Genomic DNA, 24535 nt, shown 5'->3' with positions numbered 1-24535 from the left:
CAAAATGGTTTCCGGACCTGTTACAGTATGGATAATCTTGCCATATTGATCTAAAAATACAAAGTGTAAGAAAATATATTTCATTCGTTTGAATTAACAATAGTCAGTGCATTAAACATTACATTATGTGAAGGTTTCCCAAAGGTTTGTAAAAGTACTGCAGGGGGTTTGTGAGTTTAATGAAAAGCTAATCATTCAATTATAAAAATGTAAAATTAAAATCATTTTAAAATAAATCAAAATGAAATGCTTCTTTAAAAAAATAATTTTATTGCTTGTCATGTGACCATTAGTCAACTTCAGAGAACCATGAACACGCAAATGTGATAATTATGTATGTATTTTGAATATTTCAGGGGAATTCAAGTTGGTGAAAGCGTTTCAGATTACAAAAATAGTTTGGAAATCCCTGCATTACATGTAAATAAGAAATAACATTAAACTGTTTGAAAGACTAAAGACATAGTAATAGATTGTTAAATGAGTGATAATTCAAATGAACATTAATGCGTTCATCAGTAGTTGATGCGATGTTGAAACTTCTTAAACCGGAAATGATTTTTGTAAATCCATTGGTCAAATGCTGTGCAAATCCTGACTAAAGACTCTTGTGTGAATGTCCACAGAACTGCAAGACTTTTCAAGTGTATTCAAGCTGTAGGCTATTTTACAAAGGAACATTTAAAAGATGAAAAAGAGGAATTAGGGAGAATCAATAAATTCTGAATAATTTATTGCTGTTGTGTGAATATGTAGCCATGTAATCAATAAAAAAATAATGTATTTTAAAATGTAATTTGCTGCTTAATCTGTGGAATCTGATCACTCGTTAGAATGCTCTGCTGGCTTTCTCTCAGCTGAGAACAACTCCAATTCTTAATTAAATAAAGAATCTGTGGTTTGTTAGTTCTCTTTAACTTATATTTAATCGACTAAAGTACAAAGAACATATTTCCAATGTTTTCAGTGGTCACCATTTCATTTTGTAAATATAAAGATATACACACTTCTGTTCACAAATAAACCGTGCGCTCTCCTTCAGGTTTGGGATATTTTAGCAAATACAGTCTAATCATCTCTCTCTTGATTTTGCTCTTCCTGAAGTAAACATCTTAGAAATCATACCAAGTGGGTTTTAGCTAAGCATGTGAGTGATAGGTTTAGGTGATAGAAAATAGAGTTTGTACAGTATAAAAATCTTTGTGTGTATGGAATATCTCCATAAAACATGAAAGCCCAGTGTGTGTGTGTGTATGCAATTTACATTTTAAAAGGCAGAGCTGGGTAGATTATTTACAAAGTGTAGTATGCTACAGATTACATGATGAAAACTCAGTAATCTAGGTTACTCATATGAATGTAATCTGACTACTTTTTAGACTTCATGCATGGTCTGGAGGTGTTTCCCCACCTCAAATTCAGAAGCATGCTTTGCAAACATGACATTTGTGAATATAGTCAAAGCTAAATGTTATGACAGTGAAATCTTTAGAAAGGAATATTAAAAGAGAAAAAAATAGGAATAATCAATAAATTTGGAATAATTTCCTTTTTTCCACAAAAATTATGACGCAAGCCTTTTCTTTTCCATAGAAGCTAGCTAGACTATGATGGGCAGAAAGCTGCATGATGTCTGGGAGGGCACGGATATGACGTAGAGAACGCTTGTGTTGATGTACTAACCGGAAGCAACACAAACAGATACATATAGACCTAAATATGACAGACGGATCTCGCATACAGCAGCGCCCTATGGGATACTCATAACCTTATTGTTGTGGTTTTATTGTAGCTGTTTTAGACGTTTATCAATATAAGAGGTGGTGTTACTGTTATTGTAATGATGAAGGGTGTGTGTGTGTGTCCGCTGGTCGCTGTGTGTGTGTTGTGTGTGTGTGTCGCGTATAAACCGGTCATCATTATTCATGGACTCTTCGACAGCCCTGCGGATTTCATCAGCCTTCACCGATTCATCAACCTGGTAAAGCATTCATCTGATAATATTATTATGTGTTTCCTATCGCTACTCTGTTTCATCAAGAGTATCACTTCTGTACATTTGCGCAGGGTCAATATACAGACAATAACTGACTAAACGCCTCGGAAATACACAGGGTATAATCAAATGTTACAACCGTAGTTTTTATTATAGTCTATCTAACATTTTGTCCATTTATTTAAGGTTGTTATTGATTAATTCTTGTATTTTTGTGTTTTAGTTTTGCTGTAGCGCTTTGGGTTTAAGAAAAGTGCATTACAAATAAAATGCATTATTATTATTATTATTATTATTATTAAAAGAACAATTGGCCTATTAAACGTACAATACATGCAACTCCAAGATATGCCGAAGCATATGTGGTTTATCAATTATCAAAAAGAAATAAATACAAATACTGTAGGCCTATTTATTATATTCAGTTATTAAAAAAAAGATTATGTACTGAAATAAAATATTATAATATGGGTCATTCATTTGTGGTGGTGTCCCTCTACTTTACAGCAGTTGAAATATTTTTTTTTATTGGTATTTAAATTGTTTGCATGTTTGTATTCTGTACGGTAAACATAATTTGTGCACTGTTAATGGTAAAAAATAAATAAATAATTAAATACATATGTAATTGAGTTTTAGAGATTGCATTTGTAACAAAATATGGATGTTCCCGCCATACCTCAGAGAGGTATGATGGAATGTAACAATATAACATTTTTAACACAAATAGAGTGGTTATATTGTGAATATAGATTTTATTAGCATGCACAATTTTATTAAACTGTTTTAAAAAATACATATTTTGTTATATTTAAGAAAAAAAGTTGTGTCCCCAGTTGTGTCATGTCTGTGGTGTTACAACAATGTATGTCGCCCCTTTAAGAAAAGGGGAAATCTATTTGGACTACTTCCTGTGTGTAAAGGTCACTGCAGGTGCTGGCTGATCAATAGGTTACTTGCGTAACCCCGGTTCTCTGATAGCATTAAGTGAGGTGTCTCACTATGGGATACACCCCTTCCACGTATTCCTCAGAAGTCGTATTACATTACGCCAGCTCCAATTGGCTGGCAGACGTGACACTGTGTCTGGGAGTGGTCTCCCCACCCCTCAGTGTAAAAAGAGCGACACAACGTCACTATAACATTCAAAACAAGCACACCTCTTCCTTGCTTCGCACAGCAAGGAGGGTGATCTGGTGAGACACCGCTTAATGCTATCAGAGAACCGGGGTTACGCAGGTAACCAATTGTTCTCTTTCAAGCATACGTTTCAGTGTCTCACTATGGGATATCTTAACTCCCATATTGCCAGATAGCCTGCCTCGAAGTCTCCTGCCACCACAATACTACATCCGGGGCTGAACGAGTCATGACTCGTGACTCAATACACTCAATACTGCATGCGCTAAAGTCTGAGCTGTAACGTCCAGTTTATAGAACCTTGCAAATGTATGCGGTGAGGACCAACTCGCCGCTTCGCAAATATCCTGTAACGTGACTCCTATAAATAGAGCCCAGGAAGTTGACATTCCCCTTGTTGAGTGTGCCGGTAAACCAGATGGGGACACAAGACCCTTACTGGAATATGCCAACGAGATCGCCTCCACTATCCAGTGTGACAAACGCTGCTTAGTAATCGGCTTCCCCGTACGAGGTTTCATCCAAGATACAAACAGCTGATCACTCTCCCTGAACCCTCTAGTTCTTTCTGTATAAATGCGTAAAGCACGCACTGGACACAATGCATTTAACTTTTGCTGTTCTGATGAAGCGAAAGGTGGTGGATAGAAGGCTCTTAACTCAAGAGGAATGATAGCCTTAACTATTTTGGTTATGAATGCAGGATTAGATTTCAGAACTACCCCTGCATCCCCAGACATGAACTGGAAACACGCTGAATGCACTGAAAACGAGTGAATCTCGCTTACGCGTTTTGCCGAAGATAAAGCTAACAGCAGTGCTGTCTTAAATGACAATATTTTTAAATCAACTTTATCCAGCATGGGGAATGGGGACATGGAAAGAGCATCTAGCACCAGTCCCATGAGGGGGAAATCGGTTTTGAAACTGGCGCGGAAAAACAGAGGACACTGAGCATTGTCGTGGGACGCGAACAGATCCATTGTCGCTCTGCCGTATATGCTCCAAATCTGTTCGACCACTTCCCTGTTCAATTTCCACTCCCCGTAGAGGGGATTGCCCCCTGGACAGCCTGGTTCATAACACTCTGTACGTGTGTCGCTCTCAGGGATAAAAGATTGGCATTGCGCCATAAAGTCAGTTTGCGTGCTAACATGTGCAAAGGAAGTGATCTGAGACCTCCCTGCCGGTTTATGTAAGCCACAACTGTAGTGTTGTCCGTTCTCACGAGAACATGATGCCCTTTTGAGAAAAGGAAGAAAATGCTTCAACGTCAGAAAAACGGCTTGCATTTCCAAATAGTTTATGTGAAGATTGGTCAGATGTTGGGAAGGGAATAAGTCTTCTGATAGTTCTAAGGGAATAACTATCAGGGCTGAGGCCATCAGTCCTAATAGCCTGAGGCATGTGCGAAAGGGAACCCTGTCTCCCCTCTGAAAATCGGTCATGCACCGAGTGAATTTTCTTCTGACAGTCGCGCTCTGAATGTCACAGAGTTCAGTGATAGCCCCAGATATGTTATAGACTGTGTGGGAATTAAAACACTCTTTTCGATGTTTAATTTTAACCCCAGTTTCTGTATGTGTTCCAGAAGCATAACTGTGTGTTCTCTCACTTCTTACTCTGACTGATGTATGTATGCAAGTAGCGAGACGAATGCCCTTCTCCCTGAGCGGAGTGAGTGCCGCTTCTGTGCATTTTACAAACACTCGGGGGCTGAGAGACAAGCCGAATGGTAGAACCAGATACTCGTATGCCACGCCAAGGAAAGCAAACCTCAGTAATTTCCTGTGGGGTGGATATATCTTTGTGAAAATATGCGTCCTTCAGGTCGATTGACGTAAACCAATTGCCATGGCGCACTAATTTTAGGTGTGTAGAATGAGTGAGCATTGTGAACTTGTACTTCCTTAAGTACTTGTTCAGTGCCCGCAGATCTAATATATATATATATATATATCTTTTCATTTTACATTATTAACACACTATTTTCCTTTTTTGATATTGTGCAGTTGCTTTGACACATTTTACATTGTTAAAAGCGCTATATAAATGACTTGTGACTTGACTTGACAAAGAGTCCCTTTCTTTGGGACGAGGAAGTACCTCGAGTAAAACCCGCTGTGGCTCTGCTCGGGTGGGTCCACTCTTATCGCCCTTTTGTTCAACAGAGAGGAAATTTCTTCCTGAAGAACATGCTTTAATTTTTTACCACCTGAGAATGAATTATCCCTTGAAATGCGGGGAAGAAGCGGCGAACTGCAGTCGGTACCTGAATTGTCCTTAGTACCCAGCGGGCGCCATCGTGTGGCCGAGCCATGAACGAGTTTGTTGTCTGTACTGCGCATGCGTGAGCATTTAGCGCTTGGACAGAGTTTTAAGTGTCTCATCACCTCTAAGGTAGCAATAACTCCCGAGGTGATGTTATGCTGTGGTCTGTTAACGTGTTTTGCAACATTTTTGGGGGAATTATGTTTTGCAACATGTTTTGGGAATACGGAGCTGTTGCAGGTGGGTAGTTCTTCCTTGGCCAGGCAGTTCTCTGTTCCGGGACTCCACTGTGACCCGCTGCATTCACGTTCGGTCTCTGCCGTCGAGGAATGCGGAATGTAACTTGTGCGAAAGTCTGCCGAGGTGGTGGAGGGGGTGCAGTCTGTGCCTTCCTAGGTATACAGAGCTGCAAAGCCTCATCATCCCTCTTCTTTACCTCGCATCTCTTTTGCATCAGTGTCAACGCCGAGCCAAAAATGCCTTCTGCGACCACCGGTGCGTCCAGGATAGCTTCTTTTTCCCTGTCAGAGAGATTAGCCAGGTTAAGACAACGTCCTCTCTCTTGAATGACCATTGTGGCCATGGCCTTGCCCGCGGCTTGAACCGCGCACCTCTGAAGACGCAGAGAGAGATCTGTCACTACACATATCTCTTCCCAGTGAGATTTTTGAATGTTATAGTGACGTTGTGTCGCTCCTTTTATACTGAGGGGTGGGGAGGTCACTCCCAGACACAGCGTCACGTCTGCCAGCCAATTGGGGCTGGCGTAATGTAATGGGGCTTCTGAGGAATACGCGGAAGGGGTGTATCCCATAGTGAGACACCGAAACGTATGCTTGAAAGAGAACTGAGGGGTGCATGGGGAGGACATTCTTTCTTATTAATTTTCTTAAAGTTTGCTAAACTTCTGACAATTTCATGTCACACTTTATTGTTGTCTGTGGCGTTATGTTGATGACTTGCAGATCTGACATATTTTAATCAAAATTTTGATAAATACATACTTCTTAATATTTCCAAAATGTCCCCTGATCTTGAAATCATCATGATTCATTTTAGGCTGATTTGTGTGTGGTTTTACGGTCTTTTCTGGTAACACCATCACCACAGAGCCTATAGTAACTTGCAATATAAAGTCTGTGGTATAACTTCAAAATGACAAACATAAGTGGCTGTGTTACCAGTGTTTGATTGAAATTATTAAAAAATTAAAATGTTCTTAAGCTTTCATTTTAATGGAAACAGCATATGAAACTAATTTTAAATGCATAGCGATATATTTAAACGGGAAGTCGTGGCCTAATGGTTAGAGAGTCGGCCTTGTAATCCAAAGGTTGTGGGTTCGAGTCTCGGGCCGGCAGGGATTGTAGGTGGGGGGAGTGAATGTACAGCGCTCTCTCCACCCTCAATACCACGACTGAGGTGCCCTTGAGCAAGACACCGAACCCCCAACTGCTCCCCGGGCGCTGCAGCATAAATGGCTGTGTGTGTGTGTTCACTGCTGTGTGTGTGTGTGTGTGTGTGTGTGTGTGTTCACTGCTGTGTGTGTGCACGTTGGATGGGTTAAATGCAGAGCACAAATTCTGAGTATGGATGTGCTTGGCTGTATGTCACGTCACTTTCACTTTCATATATTTCATTAGAAAAAAACAAACAAGCATTTTTACAAATTCTGCCTTTCATTTGCCACCCCAATCGAAGAATGACCCAAATATATAATTTATTGCTGTTTTGTTGTTGTAGTTCCTCATGACTGAGGATGGGAATAACGTGGCATTATTCAAACAAATCCACCACACGCTGCATGTGTTTGTTGTCTGCTCATATGTAACTGATTTGTGTGTGTTTTATCTGGTGACAGTCTCACCCGGGCACTAACGTGACTGTCCTGGACCTGTTTGACCGCAGCGCCAGCTTGCAGCCGCTCTGGAAGCAGGTGGAGGGCTTTACAGAAGCTATATATCCCATCATGCAGAACGCAGCCGATGGCATCCACCTCATCTGCTACTCGCAGGGTTTGTAGCCCACACACTAGTGTTAAACTGTGTGCTGTATTGTGAATATACGCATGGCTAGAGGCCGCTGTTGTTAGGCACGATGTGCACCACATCATGACATTACGCTGTGGTTTACTGAGCAGTGATAAGAAACAGCTTTTGTTTTATAATCTGTTGCTGTGCTGGGGTTTAAGCACGGCTGGAGGAGCTGTATTAAACGCTAGACAGGACCAGGACTAACTAAAACAAAAGTCCCATCTCGAATGTTTGATTTTGTGTAGTTTTTTTCTGAAGAAAGAAATGCATGAAGAGGAAAGCCAAAATATTACAGTATATTTACTGAGTAAACCACTATTTTGTAGAGAGGGGGGTCAAAAATGACAGTTTTCACCTGAGATTTGGAGGTGAGGAGATAAAAACAGTTTTAAAAAGATGGCAGCATCATTATATTATTATTATAATAATTATTATTATAATAAATTAGGCCACGACGGGAAGTCGTGGCCTAATGGTTAGAGAGTCAGCCTTGTAATCCAAAGGTTGCGGGTTCGAGTCTCGGGCCGGCAGGGATTGTAGGTGGGGGGAGTGAATGTCCAGCGCTCTCTCCACCCTCAATACCACGACTGAGGTGCCCTTGAGCAAGGCACCGAACCCCCAACTGCTCCCCGGGCGCCGCAGCATAAATGCTGCCCACTGCTCCGGGTGTGTGTTCACGGTGTGTGTGTGTGTGTGTTCACTGCTGTGTGTGTGTTCACTGCTGTGTGTGTGTTCACTGCTGTGTGTGTGTGTGTGCACTTTGGATGGGTTAAATGCAGAGCACGAATTCCGAGTATGGGTCACCATACTTGGCTGAATGTCACTTCACTTCAATAAACAGCGTCATGTTACTTTTACACAGGGATTGGTTGGTCTATTAGTAAAATCGGTTGACTTTAGTAATCTTTGTTGCATTACATGACAATGGTGACAGTTCAAAAATGGGGGGAAAAAAGTTTTTCTTTCTTTTTGTTTTATTTTGTTGTTTTTTTACTCATGAAGTCTGCATGCCTTTAAGATCTCTTCAGTACTTCTTGAGTTAATGTCCCTTTATATTTGAACAAACTCTTGGTATCTTAATTTTTAAGGCCCTGTATGCTTCATTTGCAGAGATTCAGGGATTTCAGTGTGGCTCCTGGAGTAAATTGTTCAGTTGTACACATTTTCAGTGGTCAGAAACTTAAACATGGGTCACTTTGCATACAGATTATATTTTATTTTTTTTTAAAGAGGAATGTCTCAAGAACAAATGCTGATAAATGCCGATCTTCTTCCATCTATCGCAACTGCTTAGAGCATAACTGAGTGCCACAAATATGCTTTTTCCAAAGTTTGTGCATGTACAGTGCCCTCCAAAAGTATTGGAACAGTAAAGACAAAAGTGTTCTGTTGGCTGTGAATCAAGACATTTACAAATATGATTAAAAGATGAAAATGAGACAAAACTACAGAATGTCACATTTTATTATTGGGTGATTCAACACAGATGTTTAACCAGCTAAGAAGTTCAGCACTTTTAGAGTTCATCCCTCTGAATCCCTCACATCAGTTTCATCTGATGTGAGCATAAGTATTGGAGCAGTTTCCTCTCAGGTCTTTCTAAGTGATCAGCTGTGTCCTGTTGCATTAATTCTTCAGATATTAAAAGCAGGGAATGTGTTGTATCAGTTATATCCATTACTTCTGTATTCTGAATCCTGCATTCGATGATGACACACACAAACCAGGATGAAGATGAGGGAACAAAATATAGCAAAAACTAAGGGCTTGAAGAAATCAAGAGTTTGGAAACCACCAGCGACACCAGCAACCAACAACGACCTGATCGGCTGAGAAAACAACAGTAGTTGATGACAGACAAATCATAAAAGCTGTGAAAATGAATCCTAAAAGACGTGTCTGTAAAATCACCAACAGCTTCCAGAAAGCTGGGGTGATGCTCTGACAATCTACTGTCCTCAGGAGACTTTGACACAGAATTACAGATGCTACACAGCAAGATGCAAACCTCTGACCAGCACCAAACATAGAAAGACAAGATTAGAGTTTGCAAAAAAGCACAAAGGTGAGCCAGAAGAGTTTTGGAACTGTGTTTATGGACCGATGAGACAAAGATGAACCTTTATCTAAGTGATGGGAAACCAAAAATGTGGAGAAAAAAGGGAACTGCAAATGATCCCAAGCATACAGCCTCATCTGTAAAGCATGGTGGAGGTGGTGTCATGGCATGGGCATGCATGGCTGTCTCTGGAACAGGCCCTCTCAACTTTACTGATGACTTAATGTATGATGACAGTAGCAGAATGAATTTGGAAGGGTACAAAACCATCTTGCCTACCAATATTCAAGAAAATGCCACCAGATTCATTGGGAAGTGCTTCATATTGCATCAGGACAATGACCCAAAACACCCTGCCAGTTCAGTCAAGGAATTTATAAGAGCAAAGAAATGGAAAGTCTTAGATTGCCCAAGTCAATCTCCAGATTTAAATCTGATTGAGCATGAATTTCACCAGCTGGAGAGGAGAGTAAAGGCAGAAACTCCCCAAAACAAGCAACGATTGGGATTGGCTGCATTAAAGGCTGGGAAAAGTATTTCAAAGGATGAGAGCAAGAGTCTGGTGATGTCTATGGGTCACAGACTCACTGCTGTGATTGTGCGCAAGGGATCTGCAACTAAATAATAGCTTTTAATCTTTTATATCTGCCTTGTTCAACTGTCCCAATACTTATGCTCACATCAATGAGTGGGATGAACTCTAAAAGTGCTGTTCTTTTTATTTGGTAAAACATATGTGTTGAAACGGCTAATAATAAAATGTGACATTCTGTAGTTTTGTCTCATATTCATCTTTTAATCATATTTGCAAATGTCTTGACTCCACAGCCAACAGAGCAATTGTGTCTTTACTGTTCCAATACTTATGCAGGGCACTGTACCTCTAGAAGTATAATCTGTATGACGTATTTGGGATATAATGCAACATAGATTGCTAAAGTCAACAGATTTGACTAATAGACCTACCAGTTTCTGTGTAAAAATAATAATTTTGCTGTCATCTTTACCTTCCTGTAATTTGGCTCTGAATCTCAGGTGAAAATTGTCATTTTGACCCTCTCTACAAAACAGTGGATTACACTGTAAATTTACTTTCATCATTTGCTTTCATTTACTATATGCTTTTCGTTCTGTTTATCTGGCTTCAGTATAAATAAATCAGATTAAATCAAAAATGCAAATTATACTTCTCTGTATAAATTCTACAGTTTAGCATGAAAGCAATGAGAATTTGTGCTTAATTGTCTGGAAAGTAATATTACAATACAAACATTTTAATGGTCTTAAAATAGTTTTAAAATTTTAAAATAAAATGTTGTTTAGTCCTCAGATGCTCCTTGTCCACTTTTGTCTGAAAATTTTACATTCAAATGTTTGATTGTATTTATTTATAATTGGAATGGTATGAAACTTGGTGACTTTTGTGCTACTTGCTATGTGAACATTGATGGGGTGAAACTAAAGCATTATGAGTGCAGAACAGACACACAGCCCTGTACATGTATATATTTACACACAGAGACACACAGGCCTCTAGTGGTTACAGCATGGTATTACATATGGATATTATTTTTCTGCATTAATGGGGGAAAACATAATGATAATACAAATATTTCAAATAGAAATAAATTGTGTAATTATGATGCAACACAAATATCGTTTAGGAAAATTCGCTCCAAATACAAAACATTAATCAAAAAATATTATAGTAGTAAAATGTAGTACATTAATTTAACTGAAAATGTGTTTGGTTGCCAGTGAGTGCAAGTGAGATCCAGAAGTTAGGAGGCAAAATCTAACTTTCTTTTGGAATTTCCAGAAAATTTGAATATATATTTTACTGCAATTACTTCACATTTTTTGTGTTTGTCTATAAAGGTAGATCTATTTTTAGATGGCTTTTGACTTATTTTTGACTTTTTTTTTTAAATTTTATTATTTTTTTGTTTTATGCGTGACCTCAGCTTTTATAAACGTTAAAGCGAGGGCATGTCTGCATCTGTTTCAGGTGGCCTGGTGTGTCGAGGAATCCTGTCCACTCTTCCAGGCCATAACGTGCACTCTTTCATATCTCTGTCTTCTCCGCAGGCAGGGCAGTATGGAGGTAACACACTTTCTTCAGTCTTGCTGAGAAACACTTGTACATGTCCTGTTAAACACTGAACTGAAATGCCTCGACTCATTGAGGGTTTCTGGTTTTGCTCATGTTTCATGTTTGCTCTTCTTTTGTAGACACAGACTATCTAAAGTACCTCTTCCCTCAGTTTGTCAAATCCAACCTGTATCATGTGTGCTATACTGCAGTGGGCCAGAAAATATCGATCTGTAACTACTGGAACGGTGAGTGGATGAATGGACCAGAAAACATTAATGGGGCTTGGGGAAAAATCTCACCAAAAAAAGCCTCTGTGATACAGGGACAAAAAATGTCCCTGCACAATTAAACTAAATTGATTGGCATTGTCAAGATTAATACTGATGAAAAGTGTCGATTACAGCATTACATTTAAATCTGCTCATGCTGTTTTTTGCAGTGTTGAGCATAATAACACACAACACATGTTTGTGAGTGTGTGAACGCAGGCATTTAGATTAGTTACCCTGCACTCTTGCTAATTTTATCATCATAAATAACAAATTGCAGTTACGCTGTTAAGCGATGTATTTTGCAGTGTAGAGGCTTCAGTGATGGGGAATGGGCTTTGGTCGCTTTTCTGTACTACATATCATGTATTTTGTTTTATATCATGTAAGTCTTGATTTTCTAATGCATAAAACCCATTTCATAAATAGTTTTCTCTTTTATTTTTTGTGATGCCTACAAGATTGACTTAGACGAAATGTACTCTGTTAACCATCCTTAATAATCATTATTACAAAATCAAGGGTAATAACTGACAATGCTGATTGAGAAGTGAAATCAGGTGTAACCAAGCTTCAGGAATAGACGCCAAAAAAGTGGAAAGCATTGTAGAGACTTTTGCAGAAGAAATGCATATATTGTTCTTAAAGTGTTAAGAGGTTCACTTAAAACAAAACATTGTTTGCTGTTACAAAAAAAAAAAGCACTAAAAAGTTTAGTAAATGGTTGATTATTTGTGTGACTAAAACGTATTTTAAAAGCAAAAATTCAAAAAATGTGAAGTTTAAGTTGAAACGGCTTCAAAACTGTTCATAAACATCTTTTGTTGGTCTCGAGTGACGGATAAAGGAATGTAGCCTGAAGATTTCTGAAAATTATGTAACGTAATAAAAACATCATATTAATATGTAATTTAAAGAGAGTGTTTAATTTAGCTCAAAGGGAATCATGTATGATTTTATAGGGATTTGAACAGAATCAGGGTTACGGCGATTCACTGAACGAGCCGTATAACAAACTGCACTGGATATTAAAATCCAAATATAGTGAAAACACTATTAAACAGCATTGTAACAAGATCGGCAGAAAGATGAGGCTAAGATTTATATTAACTGCACCTGATTCAGTTACAACCTGGAGGTGTTGCTTGCTTTGCTAAGGGAATCCCTTTTGTCATCGTCCTTGCAGAAAGGGGGTTCCCCGAAGTGTCTGATTGGTTGAGAGTTCAGTAGTCTTTGAAGGGAGGTCTCGGGCGTTGGCTGAGGATGCGGAGTTGGTCTGGTTGAAGTTTGAAGCGGGTGCAGTCGGAGCTGGACTTTTTAGATTAGATTAGATTCAACTTTATTGTCACTGTGCAGAGTACAAGTACAGAGCCAATGAAATGCAGTTAGCATCTAACCAGAAGTGCAAATAACAAAGTATATAAATAGATATAAAAATGTGTATATACATTCAGGTTTTATGACATAAAGTGCAAGTTATGAGGTAGATGGTGAGAGACTAGCTCAGTGCAAATGACTGTACATACAACTTAGGTTGCAAGGAAATATAAACAGAGGTGCATTATAAAGAGAGGTATGTAAGTAACATATGTTTGTATATGGCCAATGACCTTCACGGCATCCGGAGGTAGAAATGTGCAAGGGAATGTGCAAAACAGCAGGAATAAAAGGACATTGTGAGTGAGGAGTGCAGACAGGTTATTGAACAGTGCAGTATTTTTTTTTCATTGTTTTTTTTTTTATATAACCATTAGGTGGTCCAGTGTTCAGCGCCTGAGATTGGAGTTCAGTAGGCTGACAGCTGAGGGAAAGAAACTGTTCCTGAGTCTGTTGGTGCGACAGCGAAGACTCCTATAGCGTCTCCCAGATGGGAGAGGAGTGAACAATTTGTGACTGGGGTGAGAGGAGTCTTTAATGATACTTTTCACTCTCCTTAGGCAGCGTTTGTGGTAAATGTCTTTGATGGAGGGTAGCACGACACCAGTGGTGTATTGGGCAGTTTTCACCACCCGCTGGAGGGCTTTCTGATCTGAAACAGTGCAGTTGCCGGACCACACTGTGATGCAGTTTGTGAGTATGCTTTCAACAGTGCAACGGTAAAAGTTTAGCAGGATGTGGGGGGACAGGTGAGCTTCCCTTAGTTTCCTAAGGAAGTAAAGGCGCTGTTGTGCCTTTTTGATCAGGGTGGAGGTATTGAGGGTCCAGGAGAGATCCTCAGAGAGATGGACACCAAGGAACTTGAAGCTCGCCACACGCTCCACTTCCGCCCCATCAATGTAAATGGGAGTGTGTGTGTGGTCCTTTTTAGTCCTCCGGTGGTCTACAATCAGCTCTTTGGTCTTCTGGGTGTTGAGTGCAAGGTTGTTGTTGGCACACCACGTTGCTAGATGCTGGACCTCATCCCTGTAGGCCGTCTCATCGTTGTCGCTGATCAGGCCTACCACCGTGGTGTCATCTGCAAACTTGATTATAGAGTTAGAGCCATATACTGGTATGCAGTCATGGGTGAAAAGGGAGTAGAGGATTGGGCTCAGCACACAGCCCTGTGGTACCCCAGTGTTTAGGGTGAGGACGGAGGAGGTGTGGTTATTGATCCTAACAGACTGTGGTCTGTTGGTGAGAAAGTCCAGGGTCCAGTTACAGAGGGAGGGGCTGATGCCAAGATCAATGAGCTTGGAGATCAGTGTGGATGGGATAACTGTATTGAAGGCGGAACTGAAATCAATGAATAGCATCCTGACATATGTGTTGGTTCTGTCTAGGTGCGTCAGGGCGGAGTGGAGAGCTGAAGCGATGGCATCCTCAGTCGACCTGTTGGACTTTGCAGCAAACTTACATTAGTTTAGGAAAGAAAAGAAACTAAAGTAACAGAATAAAAGGATGTAACGAGACTAGGTTGGTTTTCTTCTCATTATGGTAGCAGCTGGCACGTGGGCCAGAGCATGCTCAAAGAGCAGCGTCAAAACGCAGTGGCAAAAGAGAAGAAAAGGAGAAGGGTGACCAAGAGAGCATATTTAAGAAGAAGAGAGAGTTTGATGGTGTCCTAAGTTTTTAAACTTGGCTTCTGGACACATCCCCTCTGGTGTCTTGACCAATTAGATAGGCTATTATCTTAGCTAGGGGTGTTCCTTCCATCATAAATCAGCATGTTACCAGTCACATGGTCCAAATTTTACAGGCTCTTGCAAAGTATACTTTTGGACATGATTTCTATAACAAGACTATGATGCATTTGACAAAGAATTGATTGGAAGAAACATTTAAAGCATGATTTTACATACCAAAACATACATACCAAACATGAATATTACCCTTTAAGGCTTAAGCTATTCAATACTTATTAAAAGCAAGACATACACAATGAGTGATTAAAACAAGGATAGTCAAATGTGTGGGTTACGTACATAATATGCAATTATGCATAGAAATGATTAGTTTCATTAAAAATTTAAAATGAAAGTCTTTTAAGATAATTTTCGGTGCATATATAAGCAGACAGTCTTTGTGAACCAAGAAATGTCCGTTGGGTTCTTTGTCTTCTATGTGTGGGGGAAGACCTTCCCAAGAGAGTCTGTAGCTCGTGATTTTCTATCACAGGTTTACATGTGACTATCAGTCTTGAATACTTGCAACAAATGTGACGTCTCCTTCCTGAATTGGAATTATCAATAAGTGTTCTTTTGTCTCAAGGTTGTGAGCTGTTCTGTGGCAGAGGCTTGCTGGTTAGTTTGCTTGCTTCAGACTAGTTGGCGCTAGGATTTGGACAGATGTATGACGTTGTCCTGTTACAGCTTTGAGGCCCCTCTTTCTGGAATCTCAGCTTCTCAGGTTTCAATGTTCTGATGCATCTTAAATTTTTCTGATTCAGTCTCTGATATCCTACAATTATTTATTAGACTTTTTTGGTTTTGATCCCTGAAGTACCATCATGCCTTGCTTGCCAAACTAAAATGACTGTTAAACATATTTTATTGGATTGTACTGTTTTTAATGTAAATAGACAACGGTTTTATTCAGAGGGGTGTCTAACTGATTTATTTAAAAATGTACCAACTAAATGTATTTTAGTATTTTTGTCTAGTGTACATCTGAAATGTCTTTTATAACCTTTTGTTAATTCTATACCTTCTATAATTTATTCAGAGATCGCTATGAAAAGAGCCTTGATACTGGCATGGTGTTAAAAAGTGAATAAATAAATCAAATAAATTGATCCCTGAAGTCAAACAGGTTTAGAATGACGTGAGATTGCATAAATAATGATAGAATTTGTTTCTGTGGGGCTGAAAACAGAGCTCGTAATACAAATGCACCATTCGTTGCTTTCGTAACGCATGCATGCCGTATGAGATGAAAACTGTGACCACATTATGGAGGATGATCAGACATTGGTTTACTTTGCTCAAGTGGAGCAAGAAACAAGTAGCCAGACAGCAAACGAGCGACCAATCCTGAGTGGCACGCATGCTTCAGCAGGGTTAGCTACTGTACTGATGTGTAAAATCCAATAATTTACCTTACTTGGATATAATTAGTTATCTTTACTTAGCTGTTATACTTACTAGGTTTTATTAAGTTACACCTAATTTCAAGGCGAATAAAAATATTTCACTTTGAGTGACACTTAAAATAGTCAAGTAGCCACAAAGGAACCAATGACATTAATAAACCAGTGAGAGGCACTAATATGTTGCTAATGTGCAACATAACAACAGAAGAAGAAAGGAAAAGCGTCTTAATAGACTTTTCACTCATTTCCTCCATGTCTGCAGTTATCTTTCACTCACTCGTTTCCCAAAGTCATCTTGATTGTTGAATTTTCAATACAACTGAAATATTTGAGAGAACATCACATAAGCTGACTTCATAAATGTATTTAGATTTTCCTCCCCATTATAGTGATCAGCGTTCCCTTTGGCTGGGCACTTGGAGCTTCATTTATAATATTATCATTTTCTTCCTATTAATGCAGCAGTGCAACATGAAATCAGAGTTATTTGATTTCAAGGGAAGGAAAGTAATAAATAGGTTGCTTTTAGAAGGTGATCTATCTTCTAATTAAACCATTAGAGTATTATTTTTGTTTATTAATGATCTTTTACAATTTCATTGTTTTTCATAAACACCTTGAGAAGCGTTTAATTGCGTTGATATAATCCTTTAATATTTGTGGTAATATGTTCGTGTCATACACAGACTTGCACATGAATCACAACAATGGCAACAATTAAATTTTATTTAGTTTTTATTAATTGTAATAAAATTAATTGTAACTACTGACACAAGACAGCAAATAAAAACAACAACAATTGCACAATTTACTCTTGAGTACACTGAAAAAAACAATAAGTAAGATTTACTTCACAGAAACGGTTTCTTCCCTCAGGCAATCCATCTCATGAACACTTGACAATAAAACGCGGAACACACAACTCTATTATTTATTCACCACACTTGCTTACTTTTTTATTCATCTAATTGTTTTCATTTCACATTTGCATATATCAGACCTGTACACCATTTGTTTTGTACATTGCCTATTACAAATATTTGTATTTTATTCTTTTATTACCTGTGTCCTGTCCTGTTGCTGTGTTTCTGTTGCACTCTGGAGCTTCTGGCACTATAACACATTCCTTGTATGTGTAAACATACCTGGCCAATAAAGCTCATTCTGATTCTGATTTAGTGAGATTATAAGTAAGATTTTGTTTTTGCACACATAAATTAAGTAAAATGTAAGAATTGAATTAAGTAAAATTTACTTAACTAAGTTAGGTAAAATTAGCAAAAGAAATAAGTCAATTTAGCACGGCCAGTTATAGTTTGAGTAATTTTTACTTAAGTATTGCAGATTTAACTTAAAATGATTAAGTACATTTCACTCAGTCATGGCTTCTAAAACCATGTTATTAAAACGTGACAAACTTACAAACATGTAAGCAAGTAGGCAGCTTGTTATCCTTTTAAGATAATATGTCCACTCAATAGAATTCTTACCCAAATGAACATGGGGACCTCAATACCTGGTACACCATACACAATGACGGTCACTATTATTATTTGTATAGTGCTTTTAACAATGCAAATTGTGTCAAAGCAGCTTTACATCGGCTTGATATAAGGCTGGGTGGCTTTATATCAGCTTTACATTATTTAGACGGGAAATAGTTTGTCGAAATAGTGTCATTCTCCTCTGGCCAGACTAAATCAGCAGTTTAAATCTAGGCTAAATCAGAGTCAAAGGACTCATCTGGTTCCTGTGGTCTTGTCCGGATGGCCGTCTATGTGACAGGGTCTTCACTGGGGATCAGTCTCTGGGGTTCATCTAGGTGTCCTGGCTGTAGAGGTCATCTCTAGGTGCTGATCCACCATCTGATCTGGATACAGTCTGGATCTGGGTGGCTACGGTGACCTCGGAATAAGAAAGAAACAGACTAATATTAGCGTAGATGCCATTCTTCTAACGATGTAACAAGTACATCTGGTGTTTTGGGAAGTGTTCCCGGTTCCAGTTGACCTAATTAATGCAGCCTAACAATCCTTTAACAGATCTGAATTATAGAAATGTGTTAGTGTGTTATGTGTGAGCCAGGATAAAGAGATGGGTCTTTAATCTAGATTTAAACTGACAGTGTGTCTGCTTCCCGAACAGTGTTAGGTAGATTGTTCCAGAGTTTGGGAGCTAAATAGGAAAACGATCTCCCGCCTGCAGTTGATTTTGATATTCTAGGTATTATCAAATGGCCAGAGTTTTGAGATCGCAGCGGACGTGAAGGACTATAATGTGATAAGAGCTCACTCAAATACTGAGGAGCTAAACCATTCAGGGCTTTATAGGTAATTAGCAAGATCTTAAAATGACAGTGACAATCAGTAAATAGTGTTTGAGTATTAATGGGTCATTTTGAGTAGAAAATCAACTCCAGATGTCACAAAACTGTAAGTTACTAAACCTAACAACAAAAGCAACCATAAAACAGAGTAAATACAACTCAAAAACAGTGAAAAGCTTAAACTTTTTAATTATTCACGCCCCAGTGCATGATGGGACAAATGGGATCATAACTTTGATATTTACTTAAGGAATCCTTGTAAACATAACAAACAATTCCAAGTAAAATATACTTATGAGTTCAAACTTTAATTTCTACAAGCTTAAATTGAGTACATTTAATTCTTGCCTGAACTAAATTATTTAATGTAGAAATGAGTTTTTATGTAGTATTTACTTCACCATTTTTATCAGTGTAGCTAGGTCATGAGTAAACCTAAAGTAACCCCTACAGTTCTTTTATTAGCTACTAGAACTCTCGTGCAAGTAAACTATACTAAGCATTTGTCAGTACAGCATACTAGTCCTGTTTCACTTTACTTAGGTTTTTTAAGGCAATTGGGTTGCATGCTTTAAGTAAGCCCAACTAATTAAACTTTAGTGTGAACTAAAGTAAGAATTCCAGGCCGAGAACGGTTTATAAGAAGAAATATAACTGAACCATTTCTTACTGTTCTTCGAGTGAATAACCGATAACACTGTAGCCCTGATCATTCATTGAGTGCTTATATTTTTGTTACAGTTTTATTATTAAGAAGTCTAGTGTTTCTATATGGTCTCATGAGACATGCGGTGATGTTTCAGTGTTTGTTTTGTCTTCAGACCCTCATCACAGAGACATGTACATCAACAGCAGTGACTACCTGGCCTTACTGAACAACGAGAGAGCAAATCCCAACTCTACTGGTGAGGAAACCGACCACATCACCTGCGTTTAGCTAAGAAACTATATTTTCTGTAAGAGGATGTGATTGTGATTTCTGTGGTCTTGAGTGCCAGAGCTGGCTTCCTTTGTTTCAAGGAGGAAGTGTTTATTACTGGTGCGTGATGTAGTATTGTCTTTGCACAGCTTGGAAACAAAACTTCCTGCGCATTAAGAAGCTGGTGCTGATTGGTGGAGCTGACGATGGAGTCATCACTCCGTGGCAGTCAAGGTTGATTAAATCACTTGTCAGTTTTGTCATCTTCAACTCCAACTCATAGAAGATTTTTATGATGCCTCATTTTCTTGCTTTTCAGTCAGTTTGGTTTCTACGATGAGAATGAAACAGTCGTTGAGATGAAAAACCAGAAAGTAAGCTTCATTTCATTTATTTGTAATTCCAGAGTAATGTGTCCTCTGACTCTGACAACAATTACAATGTGTATATATATTTATATAACATGCAAATTTTGACAGCATATATATATATGTGTGTGTGTGTGTGTGACCCTGCAGCACAAAAGCAGTCATGAGTAACACAGGTATATTTGGAGCAATAGCCAACAATACATTGTATGGATCAAAATTATACATTTCTCTTTTATGCCAAAAATCATTAGGAATAATAATTTAAGATTTGATTAGTAATATGCATTGCTAAGAACTTCATTTGAACAACTTTAAAGGTGATTTTCTCAATATTTAGATTTTTTTGCTCCCTCAGATATCTATTCAGCTTTCAGATGATGTATAAAATAAATGTATAATTTTGAAAAATTGACACTTAAGGTTTTGTGGTCCAGACAGGGTCATATATATGTATATATATATATATATATATATATATATATATATATATATATATATATATATATATATATATATATATATATATATGAGATGCACCGATGTATCGGCCGCTGATATTTATTGGCTGATTTTTTTTTTTTTTAAAGCATTCGGCATATCAGAAATGGCATGAGAAGGCACGATTAAATGCACGGAGACAATGAGTTTCATGTCTGTTGCATAATCTGATGTTTTTCTCTGGACAAAATAATTAAATACTTGCCAAAATAAAATCTGTACAAAATTTAGCTTGTCAGACAGCAAAGTATGGCCTATGCAAATGTGAAATTTTTAGTTTTTAAGCCCTGCTTTATTCAATTGACCAATATCAGAATCGGCCAGTTGTTGTTTGTTAAAATCGGTAACGGACAAAAAAAAAAATCCTATCGGTGCATCACTAATATATATATATATATATATATATATATATATATATATATATACATACATACATACATACATACATACATACATACATACATACATACATACATACATACATACATACATACATACATACATACATACATACATACATACATATATACATATATATATATATATATATATATATATATATATATATATATATATATACATACATACATACATACATACACATATATATATATTATATGGTAGCTTAGGATTCCAGCTCTTCCTCATGACTCTGGCCTGTTTTCCAGGTGTTTTTGATGGACATCTTTGGGCTGAAGACGCTGTACGCTCGAGGAGATCTGGTTCTGTGTTCGATGGCAGGTGTCACTCATGTCTTCTGGCACTCCAATGAAACCGTTTATAAAACCTGCATTGAGAAATGGCTTACGTAGATACTGTCAAACTCCCACAACGACCCACACTACTACAGATCTTTCTCTATTTTCTACTCATTGAGACAGTCTTGCACATTTGGTTACAGGACACTAATGCATCGCATCAGAACAAACATTTCCGTTACTGTGTCCGCTGAATGCCTCTAAATATAGGTATAGAAAGGAGAACACTAAATATAAGGAATAACCATCAGTGCCTGAGGGATACATTTCTCATTTTGCAGAAGGGATTAATAACTTAATAACCACTATTTTTCAATGTGTGTAGATATTGTTCTAACTCCTCTTTTGATTTATGTGGTGTGTTTGATGTTTACTGTGCTGCTGCAGTAACATGTATGCCTTACATATGATGTGTTTGGACATGACAAGTGCTACCAGTGCAATGAGAAAGGAGAAAAAGGGATCGCGTGAAAGGAATAGGAAAGGGAATTGCATTTGTTGTATATAACATTACCTCTCACTTCACATCCTTCAAGCCTCAGCCCAACATTGCATGTTCGGCCCTAAAGGGACTTAACAGCTCATTCATATGAAATACTTGTGTTAAGGTATTTTTACTGTTATTTTATGCTTATACCTGGTGTTGATCTTTTATTGATCTTTTGTTGTTATTTTATGCTTATACCTGGTGTTTTACGCTCGAAGGCCATCTTGCTGTAACAAGGTGTTCAATTCACATAGTGTTAACATTTTCAGAACGATTCAGGAAAGGGATAATAGAAGCACAATTCCCCTCTCTGAGGTAAACGTACACTATACAGATGAGTACTGTACAAAACATATTTGGTCATATTTATTGTTATCATAGCAGTGTTATGTGTTTTGTTTGATGTTTTAGCTTGCTTTAACTATTTTTAATGAAATGCTTGACATTGGGGATAGTTTACCATAAAGTATAAGTATAGCGTCTGAAGTAGAAAATGCTTTAATACTGAAGTACACTTTTCAGCTAAATGTTCAATATTTCAACATCGTGAAACATCTCCAGATGCATACCAGTGTGCTTTACTGTTTTTACTCAAGCCAACTTTCAGAATAAAATTTCCATGTTATGTTGTTAACGCCGTTGTCTAGTGTTAAATGTTGCCCATGCAGACTTTGAAGAAACAGAAAAAGTTGAGAAATGTTTTAGAAGAAGAGTCACGGGACGCGCTCATGAACCTAGTTGCACTCGAGTACAGCTCCGTACGTTTGGCCTCTTTTTGCTGATTTTTTTCGTTTTGTTTGAAGTTTTATTCATTAATAATACTTTCCCTGATGGCATGCAGTCGTAAACAGCAGGAGTTGTCTCCATCGGCTTCTCCGATTAAGAAGAAATCCAAGCCACCGACGGCGAGCGACACTTAAATGGAAAAATAAGGGGACATCCTAAGAGCCGTGTTGACGGCGATGCGGAACGAGTTCGATTCTCAGATGTCAGTTGTTCAGTCGCTGCTCTAAACTGGATCTTCTTACAGGGGAGAGGAGAGGACAAAAGAAAGTTGTTGCAGATCACGATCAGGGGCGTGGCCAGAACTTGTTTTCAGGGGCGGCCAGGTAAGACCCATCGATGTCTTTGGGGTGAAAAAAAAAGAAGAATGGATTATATCGGCTCCGTGGCGTAGGACATAAAGCGCTTTTGACAAGATCCTGCTTCTGCCGTGGCCTCTTTTTGTTTTTCATCATATATCAGATCGGAGAGCCATTTTTAAAAAAAAAATTTTTTTTTTTAAATCTAAAAAAAAGTGAATTTAATAAAGTGTTTATCGGATAGGCAATATTTAGCAATTGTATATGATAGTTTACAATCAGTGTTATAACTGCATACTGTTTCATAAATGCACTACAATACCGATGTAAAAATATCTGCCATTTTTGCACTGCATCTTATTGCAAATGCTGCTATTTTTACAGGCTAAATAGTATCTCGTTATTGCACTATAGTGTAAATAGCATATGGCTAATAAAATACTGATATTTTCACTTAGTGTAATTAGAATCCATTTCTATTTGCACAATGCATCTAATTGCTATTTACATTTAGTATTGGCCTAAATCAGGGGCAAGGCCAGACATCTTTAAGTGGGTGGGCTAGATAAGACTGGGTGGGCCAAACTTGAAAACTGCATGTCAATACAGAAAATACAGCACAAAGGTTCGATATAGGCTATAATACTTGCTAATTAGTAAAATTAGTATAATACTATACTAATAAGGTAGAGTGGGGGAAAACGCCCCCTTAAGGACTGTGTAATTTTTTTTTTCTTCTATAAAACAAAGGTTAAATGTGTTCAGAAAAAAATATCATAGTTTTAGTGACACTGACATAAATTATAAACCAAGTAGTTTTCATGTTGTTATGGGGGTACAAATTAAATGTTTGTTAATAAATTGGTGCAAATTGTACAAAGCAATTTGCTTTAAACATTTACAGCAAAATCAGAGTACATGCAGTTTTAACTTAAAATAATATAATCAATAATTATGGATTACAAATTTATAATTACCTATTTGAAAAGTTAGCTGATGCTAACTGGCTAGCTAACTAGCTACCTGATGCTAACTTGAGGTAATTTTTAAATATAAAGTCCAAATATTTTGATTGAACTAACTAGCTAGAATACATTTGATGGAAACAAAGGATTTGGTGTCCAGAACAGAATAACTACAGTAATTGCCCATTGCCCCCTGGGGGGCGTTTTACCCCACAGACTATGTTTGAGAAAACAATTATGTCATTCTGAAAATATAATGATATTTTTATGAAATAACACGTACTCCCTACTGTTCTCATATCATATATAACTGTGATATTCTACAAAACAAGCTTTAAAACACTTGTTTTCTTACTGAAAATGATACCATTTACTGTGAAATCTGTTTTCTTTCCGGTGCATCACCGGTGTAAGCTTCATGTGAAAACTGCCACATCACTCTCGGCAACGTAGTCCATAGTTACAATAAAAATTGATCTTGAATTTAGCTTGTGGTTATTTTGGGATAACTCTACCCTACATACTAATATGATGTATAAAACACGTTTGGCTCTGAAATCCATCACCCACAGGTGGTCTGGCGTAGTTTCAATTTTTATAGGCCCTTATTCAATATATGCTTTTTAAAGAATTAATCTGATTGAAATGTGTTTGTGGTGGAAATGGCTGGGACTCTAGCTACAATGTATTTAATTATAAAGCCCTTTATAATCTATAATAACATTAAACTTTTTCTTTAAACCTTCTTGGATATTA

At 37.8% G+C, this 24535-nt stretch overlaps 1 protein-coding gene across 2 annotated transcripts; it reads left to right on the top strand.

The window, feature by feature from the left end:
- The first annotated feature begins 1645 nt into the window (after window positions 1-1645).
- LOC306847249 (lysosomal thioesterase PPT2-A-like) lies at window positions 1646-22364 on the top strand. 2 transcript variants are annotated; one of them, XM_079381095.1, is made up of 8 exons: window positions 1646-1981; window positions 7269-7422; window positions 11508-11603; window positions 11732-11839; window positions 19521-19604; window positions 19768-19852; window positions 19938-19992; window positions 21156-22364. In XM_079381095.1, exons 1-8 carry the CDS (start codon window positions 1841-1843, stop codon window positions 21297-21299), a joined length of 867 nt encoding a protein of 288 aa, XP_079237221.1. In that variant the 5' UTR covers window positions 1646-1840; the 3' UTR covers window positions 21300-22364. The 2 variants fall into 2 exon arrangements, with proteins under 2 accessions (XP_079237221.1, XP_079237222.1); XM_079381096.1 differs by having other exon boundaries at window positions 1663-1981; window positions 7316-7422.
- Window positions 22365-24535: the final 2171 nt, after the last annotated feature.

The sequence above is a fragment of the Barbus barbus genome (assembly GCF_936440315.1).
Source record: "Barbus barbus genome assembly, chromosome: 27".
Lineage (NCBI taxonomy): Eukaryota > Metazoa > Chordata > Actinopteri > Cypriniformes > Cyprinidae > Barbus > Barbus barbus.
The sequence above is the reverse complement of the archived record's forward strand: the minus strand, read 5'-3'. Positions and strand labels throughout refer to the sequence as shown.